General features: G+C 45.1%; 1 protein-coding gene across 1 annotated transcript in view; it reads left to right on the top strand.

Annotated features, from left to right (window-relative positions):
- Window positions 1–16,048, top strand: part of LOC8039705 (motile sperm domain-containing protein 2) — a 38,777-nt gene that overhangs the window by 13,536 nt on the left and 9,193 nt on the right. The window contains exon 2 of the mRNA XM_040216546.3: window positions 10,893–11,039. Coding sequence (XP_040072480.1) covers window positions 10,893–11,039 — 147 coding nt within the window. The remainder of the gene's footprint in view (window positions 1–10,892; window positions 11,040–16,048) is intronic.

The raw sequence follows: 16,048 nt of genomic DNA on the forward strand, positions 1-16,048 counted from the left end.
AAAGGAAGCAGATTCTACGGGTGACCATATACGCAAATTTGCCTGGCGATTATTTGTGCACGTATGCCCTCGTAAAGACCAGCGTGCTTGTGGATGGCTGTAGCCTAAATAGTGAGATAATGTCGCAGGCAACACTGTAGGCGTCGCCGGAAACCAGAATTGATGAGACCCATACAGGGTGCAAGCAATGAAACAGTTTCACTATCAGCCTTGTATAAGTTACTCAGTCTAAATTGTGTTTGTGTCTATGTTTATACAGCCTGAAGTGATCGAGTCTGCCTCAACTGGCGACTTGTCTCTCAGCTGTTGATGAGCAATCTAGTCAGTACAGTAAAAACGCTAGCCTAGGGTCTTTAACGTGCACCATGCAGTAGTGATACACGACCGCACTCCACTGCGATGCTCATCCAGATCTAAACGGGTAGGGGTGGGGATAGACTGCGCATTGGCGGTGAGTTTATCATAATTTAACTGCAGCAGCTTTGTGAGAAGTAGATGATGTCAGCTGTAAGCTTTTTCTCACCTCTTGGTGTTTTTTTTTTTTTAATTTTTTCCTTTCAAAAGTTTTGTATTGCGGATTTTACATCGACCGAGAACTACAAAACGTAATGTTATGGCTATGTGTTATGTTATTGGGAGTTTTACACCGAGTACGGGCGATAGTACCGATAATAAGGTACTTTGTGAATGACGTTACATTACTGGGCAAAATAATTTTTGAAGCGTAAACCTAGCTTACCTCAGTTACTCTACAAGAACTTTCAATGGGCATTACTGTTTTCTTTTATCCACTTTATAACCAAGTCAGCATTTTCATATGCATTCATTTCATGTTCATTACCATTTCGGTATTCTAATGTGTTTCGTTTCAGTTGCGTCAGTCGCTCTTTGGTTTCTGGAAGTCCGCTCTGCGTGTATCCTTTATGACGATGTTGTTTCCTGGCGTTGTGTGGCTGGACGTTTTAAATATAAGCAGTCATCAGTCATCGTAAAGTTTGCCAACGTAGCTCCCTGAACCATTACTACGAGACAGGTCGTTCTAAACCCCACCGTTTTTATATCTCGCTAGGCTATTTTCCTGCCTGCAGAAAAATTGCCTCGTCGTCGTCTCGCTTTCCTTATGCCAGAGATCAACATAAAAACTGCAGCAGTACAAAAAATAAAAACATAAACCAGAGGTTCTTGCGACAGCAGAAGTCGTGTCGAGTAAAAAACACCCTTATAATAATAGTAGTCATAGTCATTAGTATTCAAGAACATTCACGAAAGTATACAGGAGTGCGAGGGCAATCAAAGCCAACAATGGCTTGTGCGACGCCGCCCAACTTAAAGCTACGAAGACAAATCTGGAAGAACGTTCAAGAACAAAAGCAGTAATTGGCGTACAGACAAAGAAAAATCTGCAAAAGCAAGTTTGAAAACAGCTTGGGAAACACACACAAAAAAAAAATCCAGATTACAATTTTAATACATAACCCTTAGGTAAGATAAAATCCTATTATTACTTTCAGCTGTGTCAGCGAATTAGCCTACCGAATTTCGGAAGGCAAATTATGAAAGACATCGGGTACATAATATTCGCGCGTAGACCTGCCGTATCGAGTCTGGACAAAAGGAATTTCGAAAGACTTGAAAACCGTAGCGAACGGAGTGAAGGGGTTTTGGTTTTGAAATTGCCTCACCAAAAGTAACCTCAATATCCAAACATAAACACTAATAAAATTTGGAGTAGTGTACTTAAAAAAAGTTACTTAGAAGCCTGTATCCACAAGTGCGAGCACGGTGCTTACTTAACCTCAATACGGGGAATGCAGATCGTTAGAGAATTCCTCTGGGGCCTTTTGCTTTCGTCTTTGAGTTTGAAATACCGAACTTGATATGTAATTGTCACATTTCTTATGTCAAACAGATATGCAGTGCATATACATGTGCATGATTTTGTATCTGACGCTTAGGAAGTATGGTTTATTTTGAGCACGAACGGACTCTTTCGTAAAATAACGAGAATTTCGTAGCGTGTAAGGCTTCAAATGTTTAGTCGTGTGTTTAGGTTCTATTTCCATTTTCAGGCATTGATGCCGGGTTACTTAGATTTTTCCCTCTTGACTTAAGTTTGTCCGGGAGTCTAGATGGTATACGTATCTTCTCCGTCAATACATAGGGCGAAGCTCACACACCTTGCAAATCACCCCAGTGCCAAGTAAATAAATATTGTTAGGATAAATGTTGTTGCTTCACTGGCGTTTACGCTCAGATATTGAGGTAAGTACCAACATTAAATAGGAAACCTCACATAGGTCAAAATTCTGTTCAGCTGAGCGTCTATGCGAAGTCCCGTTCAAAACTCTCATAGCACGAGATTCGAGTCCTAATTGCGGCCATACAAACAATATATTACAATTATATTACTATGCATTCAGGGAACTTTGGTCTTTTTGCACGTGCGGTGACCTCGATGGAGCTCTGCGCGTGCAGAGCGCGAGACCGCACGTGCCGTCTCGTGCACTGCCGCCTGCTTTCTGCGAACTAAGTTTTGGCGGCGTCACGCTCGATGAGATTGGTTTTATTTGTCGAGGTGTCTGAGCGCAAACATACGCATAGAAAATACAATCATCTGTCGATGCCAGCGTGCCCGGGTTTCTATTTTATCGAATGGTGACGAAGCTTCATATAGTGTGATGATCAACGGAAAAGTAAATTTAAACCATTTGTTTACTGTTTTTTTAGACAAAGCGCAACAGACAAGTGAAATCGTCGTGTTGTCGACACCTATTTTCACGTCAAAGAGGTTGCTTTGCACGAGTGCTTTACCTATAAACAATTTGTAAATGACATTGTTTGTTTGTTTATTTTGGTGCGAAGGGAAAAGGGGAAGGTGGGAGCGTAACTGCAGCGACATATATTGAACACATTTTGCTTTGTTTCACATTGTCCCTGCAAGGCTTTGCCAGCTTGTGACACAGGCGGATAGTCGGTATCTGCCCGTTTCTCCCCTCCGCTTTTTCTTTAGTCAGGTGGCGTCGCCTAGATCTCGGAGTTCCGAATAAATAACCAGAAACTAAACCACACCCTACTCGTCACGCATGTTATTACCGTGTGTAAGACAAACAAAAAAGTAATAGCGGTATGCGGAGGTTTATACAGCCAGAATATAGTCACCCTCAATGGGCGTCAGGTGAAGCCTGGGGTCTTAGTGATACACGACTGCACGCCGGTACGATGCTCATCCAGATCGAAACGTGCAGGGGTGGGGCTCGAACCCAGGATCCCTTGATTCTGCAGCGCGAGCTTTCGCTCCGCGTGCTCAGAGACTCTGTGCGCTAACACGCATGGTCATTTTTTGTCTTGTCTTTAGAAAATTGAATTTTACTTACGCGAAACACGCAATATACCTCAAACACCTGTCACTTTACAAGTTTAGTAGTATCTCTCATATACAGCAAAGAAAACGTACAATTCAAACACAGCACATTGAGTTCAAAAGAGCCCGGAAATAGAGACCTTAAAATAGGGGTCGCTTCGGGTATACCCCCGAGCAGGTTAGGGCGCCGAACGGACGTGCGCAAAACTTCCCCACATGCGCAGTTTATGCGCATGCGCAGTGGGGAGCCCCCTATTCTAAAGCTCTCTATTCACTAGACGTTCAAAACCCCCTTAACGTTTTAGCCATTCCAACAGCTGTCAAGAATACGAAATCTGGCACAAAATATCCCGCAAAAGGAAACAAAAGAAAAAAAAAAACGACGTGAAGAGAATGTGTGCGTGCGTGTGAGTCTGAGACAGGGAGCTCACTTTCAATGGCCGACCTTGCCAACGAGGAAATCTTTGCTCTGCGAGTTGGTCTTTTTTTTTTTATATGTATATATATATATTTGGATTTCTTCTTATAGTTGGATCGCTGGCTGTCTTTCTCTCCCTAGTCACCGATGACGCCTTCTAATTGAGTGGGAACGGGTTTTATTCGTCCGCCCAGCGTTCGGGGAACCGTTTCGTGCGGAGCTTGCGACAGTGGACATTAACGTCGTCTGCTCCGCCAACTTATTTCTTTTGTCTGTGTTTTTCCCTATTTGGTACGCGTGCGTTTGGTCTGCACTTACGTAAGAAGCTATACCTAATTCGTGATTACGGTTGTTTTCCGCGTTTTGATGTTCTTTCGCGCATTTGCGGGAAAAATTAAATTAAGTTCTACCGTAAAAAAGAAAAACAAAAGAAGTTTATCGCGGAAATATTCCCGCCGAGGAAAGTACATCGAGGGCGGCTAGCATAAAGTCACACGTGACTCATTTCAACATTTGTTTTTTGCATTAATTAAACTAGGACGCATTTTACTCGAACGTCGAATAAGGAATCTGTGGGCAATATTCTTTTTTCTGTCTTATATCCTTTTTGTCCTTGTAACTTTCCCATAAAACCAAAAAGAAAAAAGAGATATATGAACAAGAAAATTTATATTAATTAAATTGTCGGGACAGGTTGCGTTTAAGTCTAAAATATTTGCAATCGGGCTTTATCAATTATTTATGTGAAAAATAAAACGAAAAGTGGGTGAGCCATGGCACGCAGGCACCTTCGTAACCGTCGAACGTTACTCTAAGCTATTCGCTAACACGACCGTATGGGCCTCCTGCGCTGAAGCTTTGAACAAACTGTGGCGCCCTCGTTTTGGGTAGTACAAGCTCACCTGGTTGGGACTCCCACTTTTGTGGCGTCTTCGCCGTGATTTTATTCGTTCTGTGCAGTGCAGAAGAGCGGAAAAACACATTTAGGCGTCCGAAATCGGCTAAATTCAACGCCGCAAGAGAATCGAAAGTTCAGAATTCATTCCACCACCGCTAGGGTACGCGTCTCGTATCTCTAAGTGGTGACGTTAGAGCATCTGGCGTCGCGACGTTTTTGTTTTTTCTTCCCCTTTATGTTTCTTTGGGACGCGTGATTTGGCGTTTCTTGGTTCACGCTCTTATCGTCCTAGCTTTGGCCTGTGCTTCGACGGCGTTAAAATTTTTCGTTTTTTTTCTATATTCCTCGTTATCGTGTTTCACGCGAGAGCAGGCAAGCTTCTATATGTGTCGCAGTTTGAGTCGCTCAAGTTTGTACTACCCAAAACAAGTCCTAACAAGTCATTTTTCGCAGCGCCTCCTGGGCAACGCAGGATGCCTATCTTACATAAACCGTTTTGCTCTAATCCTGATCGCAGCCGACGTCGGGATGCGATAAAAGCAATCATGCACTCGTCGTTGTTGTGAACGCTTAAAGGCGATGAGCGGCATGACGACGCCCTTTTTGGTGCTGTGTGATTGGTTCCACCAAATCGTGGTGTCCACGGCCCCGAAACGATATCGGGTTTGGAATGTTCGTGACTTTGCAGAAGCGTACTAGTCCTATAGTCTGGCACAAGCATTCTCGCACATGGACCGCCACCGAATCAGAAGCTTCTTGGTCGCGGTGAAATTGCGAGGATCAAAGGGGACTATTTTTTTTTTTTTTTCAGTCTTTCCTTCGCAAAGCTGGATGAAGTAATTGTGGGATCGAGACCACCCGCCCGATGACAGTCGAGCACGACTGGTGGATTGGACGCGAGAACTGCGTGAGCACTTCGGCTCGGAACAATCGATGCCTCTGTGGACCGTCGGGTGGTGGCTCGTGTCCAACCACTGCGGTGATGAGAATAACCGAACTGTAACAATGCCCGGAGCTCGACATGCGTTTTCTACTTTGCCGACCCCAGCGCGTGGCCATGATTAACGTTGGCGGCATAGGATAGGCAGATATTTAAAACCGCCAAAAAAGCGATAGGGACAAGGAGGGTGGACACAACACAAGGCGCACTCGCAACTGATTTTTTTGTTTACGGAAAACACATAATATAAGCCGTTGTAAAACGCTTATTCGTCACAACAATCGATGAAACCCCTCGATAAAATCAAACTTTTCCTGAGAGCGAGGGTTCGCTGACTCACTCATTTACTTTTTCCCTAATCTCAAACCCCTCGTGAACTTCTCGGCACGCTTTTTCTTTATCTTTCGCTAGAATCTTAACATCGTGCAGAAGTGGTGAGCATGGGCAACGACTACAATGGAGGGCGAGATTACCAGAAGGGCTTGCTTTCGTGGCTGTCGCATGTTCGCGTGCTCGGTCGCTGACACACCTACCCGTCTGACCAATGTACACGGAGCCGCGAATCAACGGTATCTCGTACATCGCTTGCATGACACACTCGGCATATTCGGTCTGTTGTTTTACGTTGCACTGAACAAGGAACAAGGGAACAAGAGGGACAAAGGACAAACACAAATCTCTAAACACCGATAGGTGACTGGTGCGCGACCGAAGAAATCCGCCTGGTCCGGGTATGGGACAAGGGACCTCTCCATTTTCCAGTGGAGTGCTCTACCAATAATGCAATTAAATGCTTTGCATTTAATTGCATTATTGACACTGCTCTGTAGTTGACTGGGAACTATTGATTCAGCGGCACAGACGTACCATTGTATCGGGAGTTGAGAATGCAACAGAACATTTAAAACGCTGTACAACTTCCTTTAACTTATAAGACGTGGTATGCAAGTAAGGAATAATTGCCGGTTTTATTTTAGGTTTTTCTCTCGCCTGTTGGTTGGCCCCTTCGCATTTGTTTTAGTAGTCCTTCGGCAACCTCAGTCAGGCAGCTTTCTGGGAAACCTGCCGTTTGAAGGAGTGAAATCTGTCTTAACTACAAAATACTGTCTTGCGCGGAACGTTCGCAATATCTTTCTAAGGACGCCTCCAGACACCTGTTCAATAGCCAAAAGGGGCAGCAATGCCCCTTTTCGCTATTTTGGAGTGAGCAGACTCGAACGGCAGGATGCCTTTCTTTGATCTTGGCTTAGGGTTAGCACCAGACCACGTAGCCGCTTGTTCTGGATCCGGATTTAGGGGATGAACGATGCTCATATTTCTCGAATTTACTTGCCGATTGCCATCGCTTAAAAAAATAAAAAATAAAAAAAATGAACTACGGCAAGTTTATTCGGTTATTAACGTCGGGGAGTGATTCTAAGTAGTATTTAGCGAAAGTAGAAAAATCGTTTTATGGCCCCTTTAAAACGGTGCAATTGAAAGGAACTACAATACACAGGAACCACCGAATTTTTTTTTTTTCTGGTAAGGAGCGAGTAGAAATGATTACCAGCATGATGCGGTGATGTAACGTGCAAGCCGTGAGTCCGGTCATCAGGTCCGGTCATCAGCGCGAACTGTGGGTAATGACCCTCATCTTCTGTCAGAAAACACAGCTTTGCTGTTATGAACGCTGTGGGAGCTCGCTGTCATCACGGCACTGCCTCCAATAACTACCGCTGATCTTTAATGTAGTAGACTGGATCGCGGATAGGGAGCCCGTCGGTGGCACCACGGTCGGCCATTGCTCGACACCAGGCAATACACCCAAGTCTATGGCTTCTGCATGGTGCTCGAAGGCGAGTATTTTATTATGTGCTGCGATCGTTATATCGGGTGCTTGGAGATAGAATCGGTATTTGTAAGAAGTTCGAACGCCTATTAAAAGAAATAAATGTGCCGGAGCACCACCGACCGCGTCGGCGTCGCTCGCTTCAATTACTAAATAAAAATGACACGTGCAAGAAATGAACGACACGCTCCGAGTTTTAGTTCGTCACAGAAGCCCTCACCGCAGTTCAGAGCAAAAGCTTGTACCACAAGTACTCTGTACGAGCGCTTGAAACGATGCAAATGCCCCCAGTGAATGCATTCTAACTTTTCGTCTGCTAAGCTCTGTTGACTTCGAGATCACGAACTACTCCAGATTGACCCTTGGCAACCCTCGTCTCATTGAACCGCAGCGCAGTTTACGGCCAACAAAGTCGCAGCCCTCGACCCTCATTCATAAAACATAAATTTAAAAATAAATTGGTCTTCTAACACTTTTGATATGTTCGGCTAGAGTATTAACCGTCATACCCGGAAGGCGCGATAAAAGTTTCATCGTCGAGAACAACCTACTAAAGCAGAAAATTGCTCTTTTCCCGTGCGTTAGCTCAACCGATAGTTTCCGGTGGTGCCACTCGACTCCAGCTCGACAAGCATCGAGCCAGCCAACTGCAATAGACATCAGTGATGAATAGGCACTATGCGTAGTTTGTAATGACGTCACGTCAGCGGCCATTGTGGTGTCCTTGCGCGAGCCTTCGGTCACGGGACGCTATTTTATCGGACGTTGTTCAAAACGCATACTCAGAACGATGCTCGAGGATAACTTTTTCTGGCATTTCAGAAGAAGCGAACACCGCGCGTGCTCAGCTTTGATCAGTGCCATAGCCTCCTATATACTGAAAAAGCCTGGAAGATAGCCACTTGAAGTGGCCGCCGAAATGAAAAAGGTGGAGCGGCAGACAACGGATGAGAGGAGAACCACGTGACCGGCGCCCCGCTGCGGCGGGGTGCCGAAACACACTTCTCCCGAGCGAACAAGTGTGTTTGACGTCATCACCGCTGCAAAATCTCTGCGCTGATGTCCAGGTTTCTCGAGAAATGGCGTTTTGCTGCTCTGTGCTACCAGATCCTCTTGCTCCGGATCTGCAACCGGGCACTCTATGGCTCCGTGGTCGAACTGCTAGGCTTTGCGAGTATAGAGGCCCAAGTACCGCGAGCGCACAGCTACCCATTGCTTTGACTTCACTTCCTGCGAGAAATGCACGCGGATGCACGTTTAGCATCCATTCCACACAATCAGAATCATTGCTCTTGGAAGACGATAAAAGGGGAGCTAGTTTTGAGCATGCGCTGTGAACAACGTCCAACAAAATGGCGTCCCGTGAATCCACCCCCGTAGGAAGCGGCTGGCATGAACGTCGCCTGGAAGCCGCGTATCTCGAAAACGAGCTGGTCATTGGGAGTCGAGACGAGTCGCCCCGCTCGAGCGATCGACTCAACGTCGTCGATAAGGGCCGCGGGACGAAACACGCCGGTACGACGCGAGAGTTTGAGCGACCCAGATACGTTCCCCGCGCTCCTCGAGTTCCGCCGGCGGCGCGGATCCCCGCGCCCATTCTCCGAAAGCCGTGGTCAGGTTGCTAACACATTGTACAAAAGACAGTCTGGCGACACTGTCCGAGACGGCTGTCAAAAAAAATAGTCAGAGTGCAGGCGAGCTGGTGTCAGTCGAACATAATTCTAAACCCGAGACTGGGGCAGAAAAGAGAACAGCAGAAGGTAAAAAAAGAGGAGGCAACGTCTCAGGTGAGACGTTGCCTCTTCTTTTTTTACCTTCTGTTGTTCTCTTTTCTGCCCCAGTCTCGGGTTTACAAGCATGCACGGCTGTCAGGTTTGCTTACCCGATAAGCGCAAGTCTAAATCTGGGTGCTGGCTAAAGGCTTGTGCATCGATCCCCGAGGCCTGTTTAGAAAGCAGCTCCGGTCAATACTTTCCCATTTGGGATTACGACTGTTTTCAGTTCAGTCCGTGTCCCTGAAATACAAGGTATAATTTTTTTTATTCGATATTGTGTCTGGTTTTATAAATATCACGGTTCAAAGTTTGGTTTCGGGGCGTCTCCGGCGAACTATCTGCGAGAGAGGAGTGGCAACACTGATATCAGCTGTACGTCCGCGACTTGACTTCTCAGTGGTGTTGCGGTACGCGTCGCCCAGCGTTGCTTGACGAAAAGCCAACCCGCTTGCCACCTGCTAAAGAGCACCTGGTCGCATCTTTCAAATCGGTTTAAGTGGAGTACGCGGCTTCACTTTGACATAATATTTCGGCCGTGATCATATTTTGTGCCGCGATACCAGTCATTTATTTTTGTTTCGTTTTCGACCAGAGTGGTCCTTGAACCAAGTCCCCCCCCTCCCTTCCCCGTAAAGCAGGCGATGTGACCTCTATGAAAACGCGGCAATCAGAGTGCGGGTGGCAGCTTGCGGCAGCTTGCGGCAGCTTCGGCAGCTTGCGGCAGCTTCGGCAGCTTGCGGCAGCTAAAGGTGTACAGGGTGGTTCGTAAAACCGTCCTTTAAAGGGAGGGCCTTTAGTTGTCACGCCGCCTGCGCGAGCTTTCTCCGTACGACGATACTTCGGCATCTCGTGAACGTCGAGCATACACACGCGGCCAAAGCACGACGGAAGTCAACGAGCGCATGCTGGAAGGCGCCTACCTGCTTTCATCTCGTTAACGACTATAGTGGTCACTTTAGGAAGCATGGTGTGAGGCGCAATGAACAGCCGACACAAAGAAGATTCATAGGCGCCTGTGTGCCTGTCTTCTTCCTTGTGTTCGTTTTTTCTCTTATTTTTTTGCGCCTTACACCAGGTTTTCTAGTGTACACCAACTAGCCAAATCACAAGTTTTCCTATAGTGGTCACCTCAAGTAAAAAACTATTCTTAGGCTTTCATCGTAACCGGAGACACGAAACGAAAAAAAAAAAAAGAACGGACAAAGCAAGGAGTCTTAAACAAGGCTTTCAGTTTTTTTTTTAAACACGAGCGCTTTTATATGTACGTCAAGTCTTGTGGAAATTATTCACCTCCTCGTCTGTGTTTTTACCCTGTCTCCTTTTTTATGCATATAGTTCACACACTGCGCGAAGTAGTTCTTACAAGGTGTGGTTGTCAGGGGAAAACAAAAAAAGCTTATTTTGTGCTTGAAAAGTGTACCTTTTGACGAACTAGCAAGTAACATTTTTGAGACGTGTATATATGTCTCAACGTACGAGTTAACAATGGAAATTCGTAACGCTCCGTGACGTGTCGAACTTTGCCTTATTGAAGAAAGTTGATAGGAAATCACGAATAGTCGGGTACCATATGTGCCTCCTAGGCATTGAGAGCTTGTTTGCAAACCCGCCAGACACTGAAATTAGATTAGTCGCCCTAACCTCGCGTTTATTTTGTTCTTCCCGGCAGACGTCTACTACGAAGACGACGTGAAGAAGATCCGAGAGAGCGATGACTTCTGCCGGAAGATGATTGCCCACGTTCGCGGCGACATGGCCCTGGCACACAAGGTGGCCGCCTATTCGCTGCGGTGGAGGAAATACGTTAAGATCGCCGGTGAGTGAAAGGAAACTTCAAATATTTTCGCGAAAAACACTGCGGAGGTGCGGTGTCTGCTGGTTTTATTAGCGTGGCAGTGCACCATTGCAACGTCTGACGGTAATTTATGGGTTAGGTCCGGATATATTGGAAAATGTTACAATAAGTGGCGAGTGTTACATTTCGTGGAAATTAAAATACGCCTATAGGCAGACTTGTACACGTTACTAAGAAATAGTAAGGAATTACATTTACAATTACTCAAGGCTAAATTGTAATTTATTACAATTACAATTACCCTCCCATGAAAGTAACTGACCGTTACCCCCAAAAGTAATCCGTTACTTTCGTGGCGTTACTTTTAACATTATTGTCCTCAAGTAAGAAACAAAGGGAAGAGGGATATTCAAGTTCCTATCGTTGCAACCTGTTCTATTGAATGACCTTGACTATTTTGAGCAACAGCTGACTCTCGAATGTCTCGTCAGACATTCTGCATTATCTCTTACTCAATATGTCGACTGCTAAGCTGAACACCATTTGAGCTGAGGCACTCGATGGGAGTGCCATATTGTTCCTCACGAATGCTTCATGCTCTGCATTGAGCTGAGCTTTTTCAGCAAAGCAAAGGAAGTACTATTTACCTCGAATGTAGAGCAAAGCTTCGTCGTTGCAGCCGTTGCCTGCTATTCGAGAAATTTAGCAGATCCTTCCGATACCCGCGATAACGGTACCCGATAACGATATGATGCATACGCAAAGACGGCGGCGAGGTATCGGATATCGTTATCGGAGTCATCGGACCGATGTACCAAAATTCTTCATTCTCTAAATCGCGAAGCTGTAGAAGTCATCAATAGCAAAACATAGTTGTAACAGTAAGGCGATAATCAAATACTGAATAAGGTTTGGCTCGATATTCTTCTTCCTTTGGCTCTCAACAGGTCGAGCCTCGGTAGAAACGTTGGTGAATAAAAAAAAAGAAGTTTCTAGTATATAAATATAAGTAATAAAAAAAGGACATTTATAACAACAATTAATTAGAACGTTGCTTAAAACAAGGAAATGTAAACACACATTTGTCGTGTGTACCTTTCTTGGTGCCAATCAAAAACGCACGGAGCACGAACCGACTGCAGTTTGCTCCGGTGTTCTCCAGATAGACGTCCACTGATGCCACGGGCAGCAAAGTGTAGAGTACTATATAAGTAAGCCGAGCTATGGCCCCACTCACGAATTTCACTCTCTCCTCAAGCCCAGAATATCAAGTCTATGTCAGCCACCATTATGTTTTATTTGTAAAAATATCTCCTTAGGATAAGATGCGCCCTGCTGGGACAAAACAGGAAGAAGAAGAAAGGAAGACTATTACCATTTTCTAAATGCTCGCAAAAAGCTGACTCACAAAAAGGGTAGGGTAGACAGAGCGGTTTCCTTTTGTGACATTATGAAAATGGTCGTGGTCACTATATCCGAGAAGGACATTGTTAATTCTTTTCAGTGCACTTACCGCCTCGAGCTTCTCGAAGATGCGCACAATCACTTGGTGTCCTCCTCTCCCCGTCTTCGATCGCAAAGAAAAAACAGAGGGACTAAAAACAAAGTGGAAGTAACTTGCCCCCCCCCCCCCCCCCTTTTTTTCTTTTTTATTTCGTGAATTGTTCATTTGGTTTTTTGACATTGATGTTAGGGTCTAAAAAAATGACAGATTCAGGGGCTTGGTGTTGCAAAAAAAGGCTTTTCGGAACTGAAGAGTGCCAAGCCTCCCTTTGCGCTGGTCGATTCGCGTGACAGTGTCACTGCGCTCGACATTACAAAAATAAAAAAAAAATAAAAAACTTTATTTAGAATGGGGGCGGAGAGGGGGGGGGGGGGGGGGTGGTTCTGACAAAAAATGTAGCGGATTACAAGGAATCCGTTACGTCAAAAATGTAAAGGAATTACTTTAAAATTACTCTAGAAAATATGTAATTATTCCGTTACAAAATTACTCATAAATGTAAGGGATTACAAGTAATTTCGTTACTTGTAACGGATTACGTACAAGTCTGCCTATAGGTTCGAATTTTGTAGCGCAGCATAATAAAAAATATATAAAAGAATAAAAAGGGGGGACTATTATTTAATTACGGAGAACTCGCAGACAGTTAACGGATGAGTACAATATACGTTAGGTTTTCGGAAGCGGATCCATCTCGCAGTGTTGCTGATTAATTTTCTTAGTGCACCACCCTCACCACGTTCGCCCTAGGCTCAGAGTTGAGACACCTGACACATGTCAAGTGAAAACAAAGACCGCCAAGGAGCTGACAGATAATGTAACTGAAACAGCGAGGCCCTAAAAGAAGTGTTGAACGTATTTTCGTAGAAGTATATAAAAGGGTGTACAAACAATCTGGGTCAGTGTGCTCGCAGATTTCACACACTAAACATTAATGTTCGACAAAGCCTGCAGCCACGAGTCCCTCCTTTACAAGTGGTCTCTATATACACGTCCAAAAGGTATTATCACTATAAAATGAAAATGAAATATAAAGTGAAATGTATTCTATTTTATAATATATGCATCACTAGATCCCAACATTATTTTTTTTAACTGAGACTAAGAACCTTTAGTCTTCTACTCGCAGGTAAAAGGTATGTTCTTGGAAATGAAAGTTTAGCATCCCGATTAACTTCGCTTACTAAAATAAATTGCAAATATTGTGACACGGCTAGTCTAGAAGGGCTAGATGCTTATCTTATCCGAATCGTCGAGTACGTATGGCTATCAAGGACGGACGATCGTACGGCTGTTCTGTGTTCAATAGAAGTGTTTTCATCGGTATCTAGGTTTGTTTTTTTTCTTTTGTTGGCAAACGCACAAAAGGCGGATATCCTTGAGGCGTAATACCAGGAAAACTGTGGCTCGTCTCTAGACCGCGGACGTGGGAATTGTATAGCAGCGCGCCGTGCCGTGAATCCCATTTATTGACTTGCGACGAGAATGTCCGAGCAAAAGTCGGGGCCAGCCGTACCGACATTCTGAGCCCAGTAAGGTTTGCTCGAATACGTGATTGCCGATTTTCTTTAAGGGTTTTCCATCGATTTGACTTAACTGTTACTGACTTATAATCAAGCTTAGTTTGTAACATATAAGTTCAAGCCTGATCATTTAATTGCGTAGGCTTAATTGCCAGTTTTTTTGTTTAATTTTGCCTCGAAACACTTTAATGTTCCCATTAACGCATAAAAACAAGGAAAAAGAAGGAAGACCAGCGGAGCTGTACTCGATACACTGTGTGATTCTTCTTCGTCGTCGTCTGTTTTTCGCGCTGTTTCCTACGATGAATTCCCACCAACGCGCCCAACTATCCATTCTTCTACGATAGCTGTAGAGTGCCTTCATACACACGCGCGCTTTTGCTTGAGTGGTGACATCTCGGCCATTTTTCCGCCCAATCGTTCTTTCTATGAATTTTGAAGTGCGCGCAATCCGGTGTCACTCAGCACGAGCGCGTAGCTTTGGCTAATGCATAGACGCCATTTTACCGCCCAAGTCACGCACCAAGTGCGCGAGAGCGTCACGCGCTGGCACATTCAGGGCAACAATGGATGTCTTCACCCTGAGACAGACAGACATGTAGGCACCCTAGATAGCTGGAAAGGTTGCCGCCATCTATGAGCGACGGAGGCAAGCATACTGGTTGTGTGCTTGCCGCCGTCGCTTATAGATGGCGGTAGCTGCCCAGGTAGGTTTGTGTCGACATATACGGACACGATCCTGGCGAACCTAGCCCTTAACAACTCCGCTGTAAAAACACACAGACAGGCAAGCTGGTGAACTAACTTCATAATAAACCAGAGACTAGAAAACCCGATGCAATGAAATAATATGAAGTTGAAACATTGTGTGTAATTTTCCAGTATTTTTTTTAAATTACACTTTGCTTTACGCAACGCAGACTGTCGCAACTGTGTGAATGGGCCCTTAGGAACGGCTTTCAAAGACAAGCAGCAGAATCTGCAAAAGAAGCATCCTTTCTGACGACAACCAAGACCCTCGTTTATTTTTGCGTTAGGCGCGAAACACGTGTAAGTAAAAAAATGCGTCACGACGCGGCGCGATACGAAGCGGCTTTAATAATTGGGGTTTTGTGGATATTTATACAGCGTGTAGTTGGTCAGCTGTTTCAAAGTTGCGACGAGTCACTCCTCGCTGTAGATGAGAAATTTAGCCACAGTACAACCGCTAGCCTGGGGTCTTTAACGTGCACCACGTAGTAGTGATACACGACCGCATGCCGGTGCGATGCTCATCCAGATTGAAACGGCCAGGGGTGGGGCTCGAGCCCTGGGTTCTGCAAAACGCGGCTTTAGCTCACGTGTTTCACGCTTTAGTCAACCGATACTTCGTGAATATTGGTTAATTTTTTTTCAGTCGGTGATACCTTCCAGTTGCCGACTATGCAGCCAGCGCAATCGTATCAGAACAAAGATTGTTTCACGGTGTCCTGAAGAGGTTTCTGAGATCGCCTAAATAAGCCGATAACTCACTCCGCTGGCTCTAAGCATCCTAAAAATCCCTAAATCATGACGATTCGCAGCCGATTTGCCTCTTAAAAAAAGCAATCAAAGATCGAACACACCGAGGTCATCGACGACACGTGACCAATGAAAACGCGACACTTCGTTGAGATTGCAAACGCTGTTATAACAAAATGTGTATGCTTTTGTAAATAAAAACAAGAACAGTAAAAAAAAAAAATTCCGCGGAGAGGGAACATAATACTCTAATAATCGTCTCAAAAACAACACACTGTTGTTCATTTTTCTTTTTCCGCGCGTGTGATATGTGTCCGGTTGTCAGCTCTCAAGCGCGCAATCCGGGCTGTATGGGCAACGAACCGCACGCATTCGAGATATCACTCCGCAGTTCCACCGGTCAGAAGCGCGAAGATCCTTCGCTCGCTATTGGCCGATAGTATTCCTCGTTTCGCAACATGCTCCTCCCACTGCCAGAGATGACCTCGGTGTGTTGCAATCGT

This window comes from Ixodes scapularis, unplaced genomic scaffold (genome assembly GCF_016920785.2).
Source record: "Ixodes scapularis isolate PalLabHiFi unplaced genomic scaffold, ASM1692078v2 PGA_scaffold11__112_contigs__length_91849675, whole genome shotgun sequence".
NCBI lineage: Eukaryota > Metazoa > Arthropoda > Arachnida > Ixodida > Ixodidae > Ixodes > Ixodes scapularis.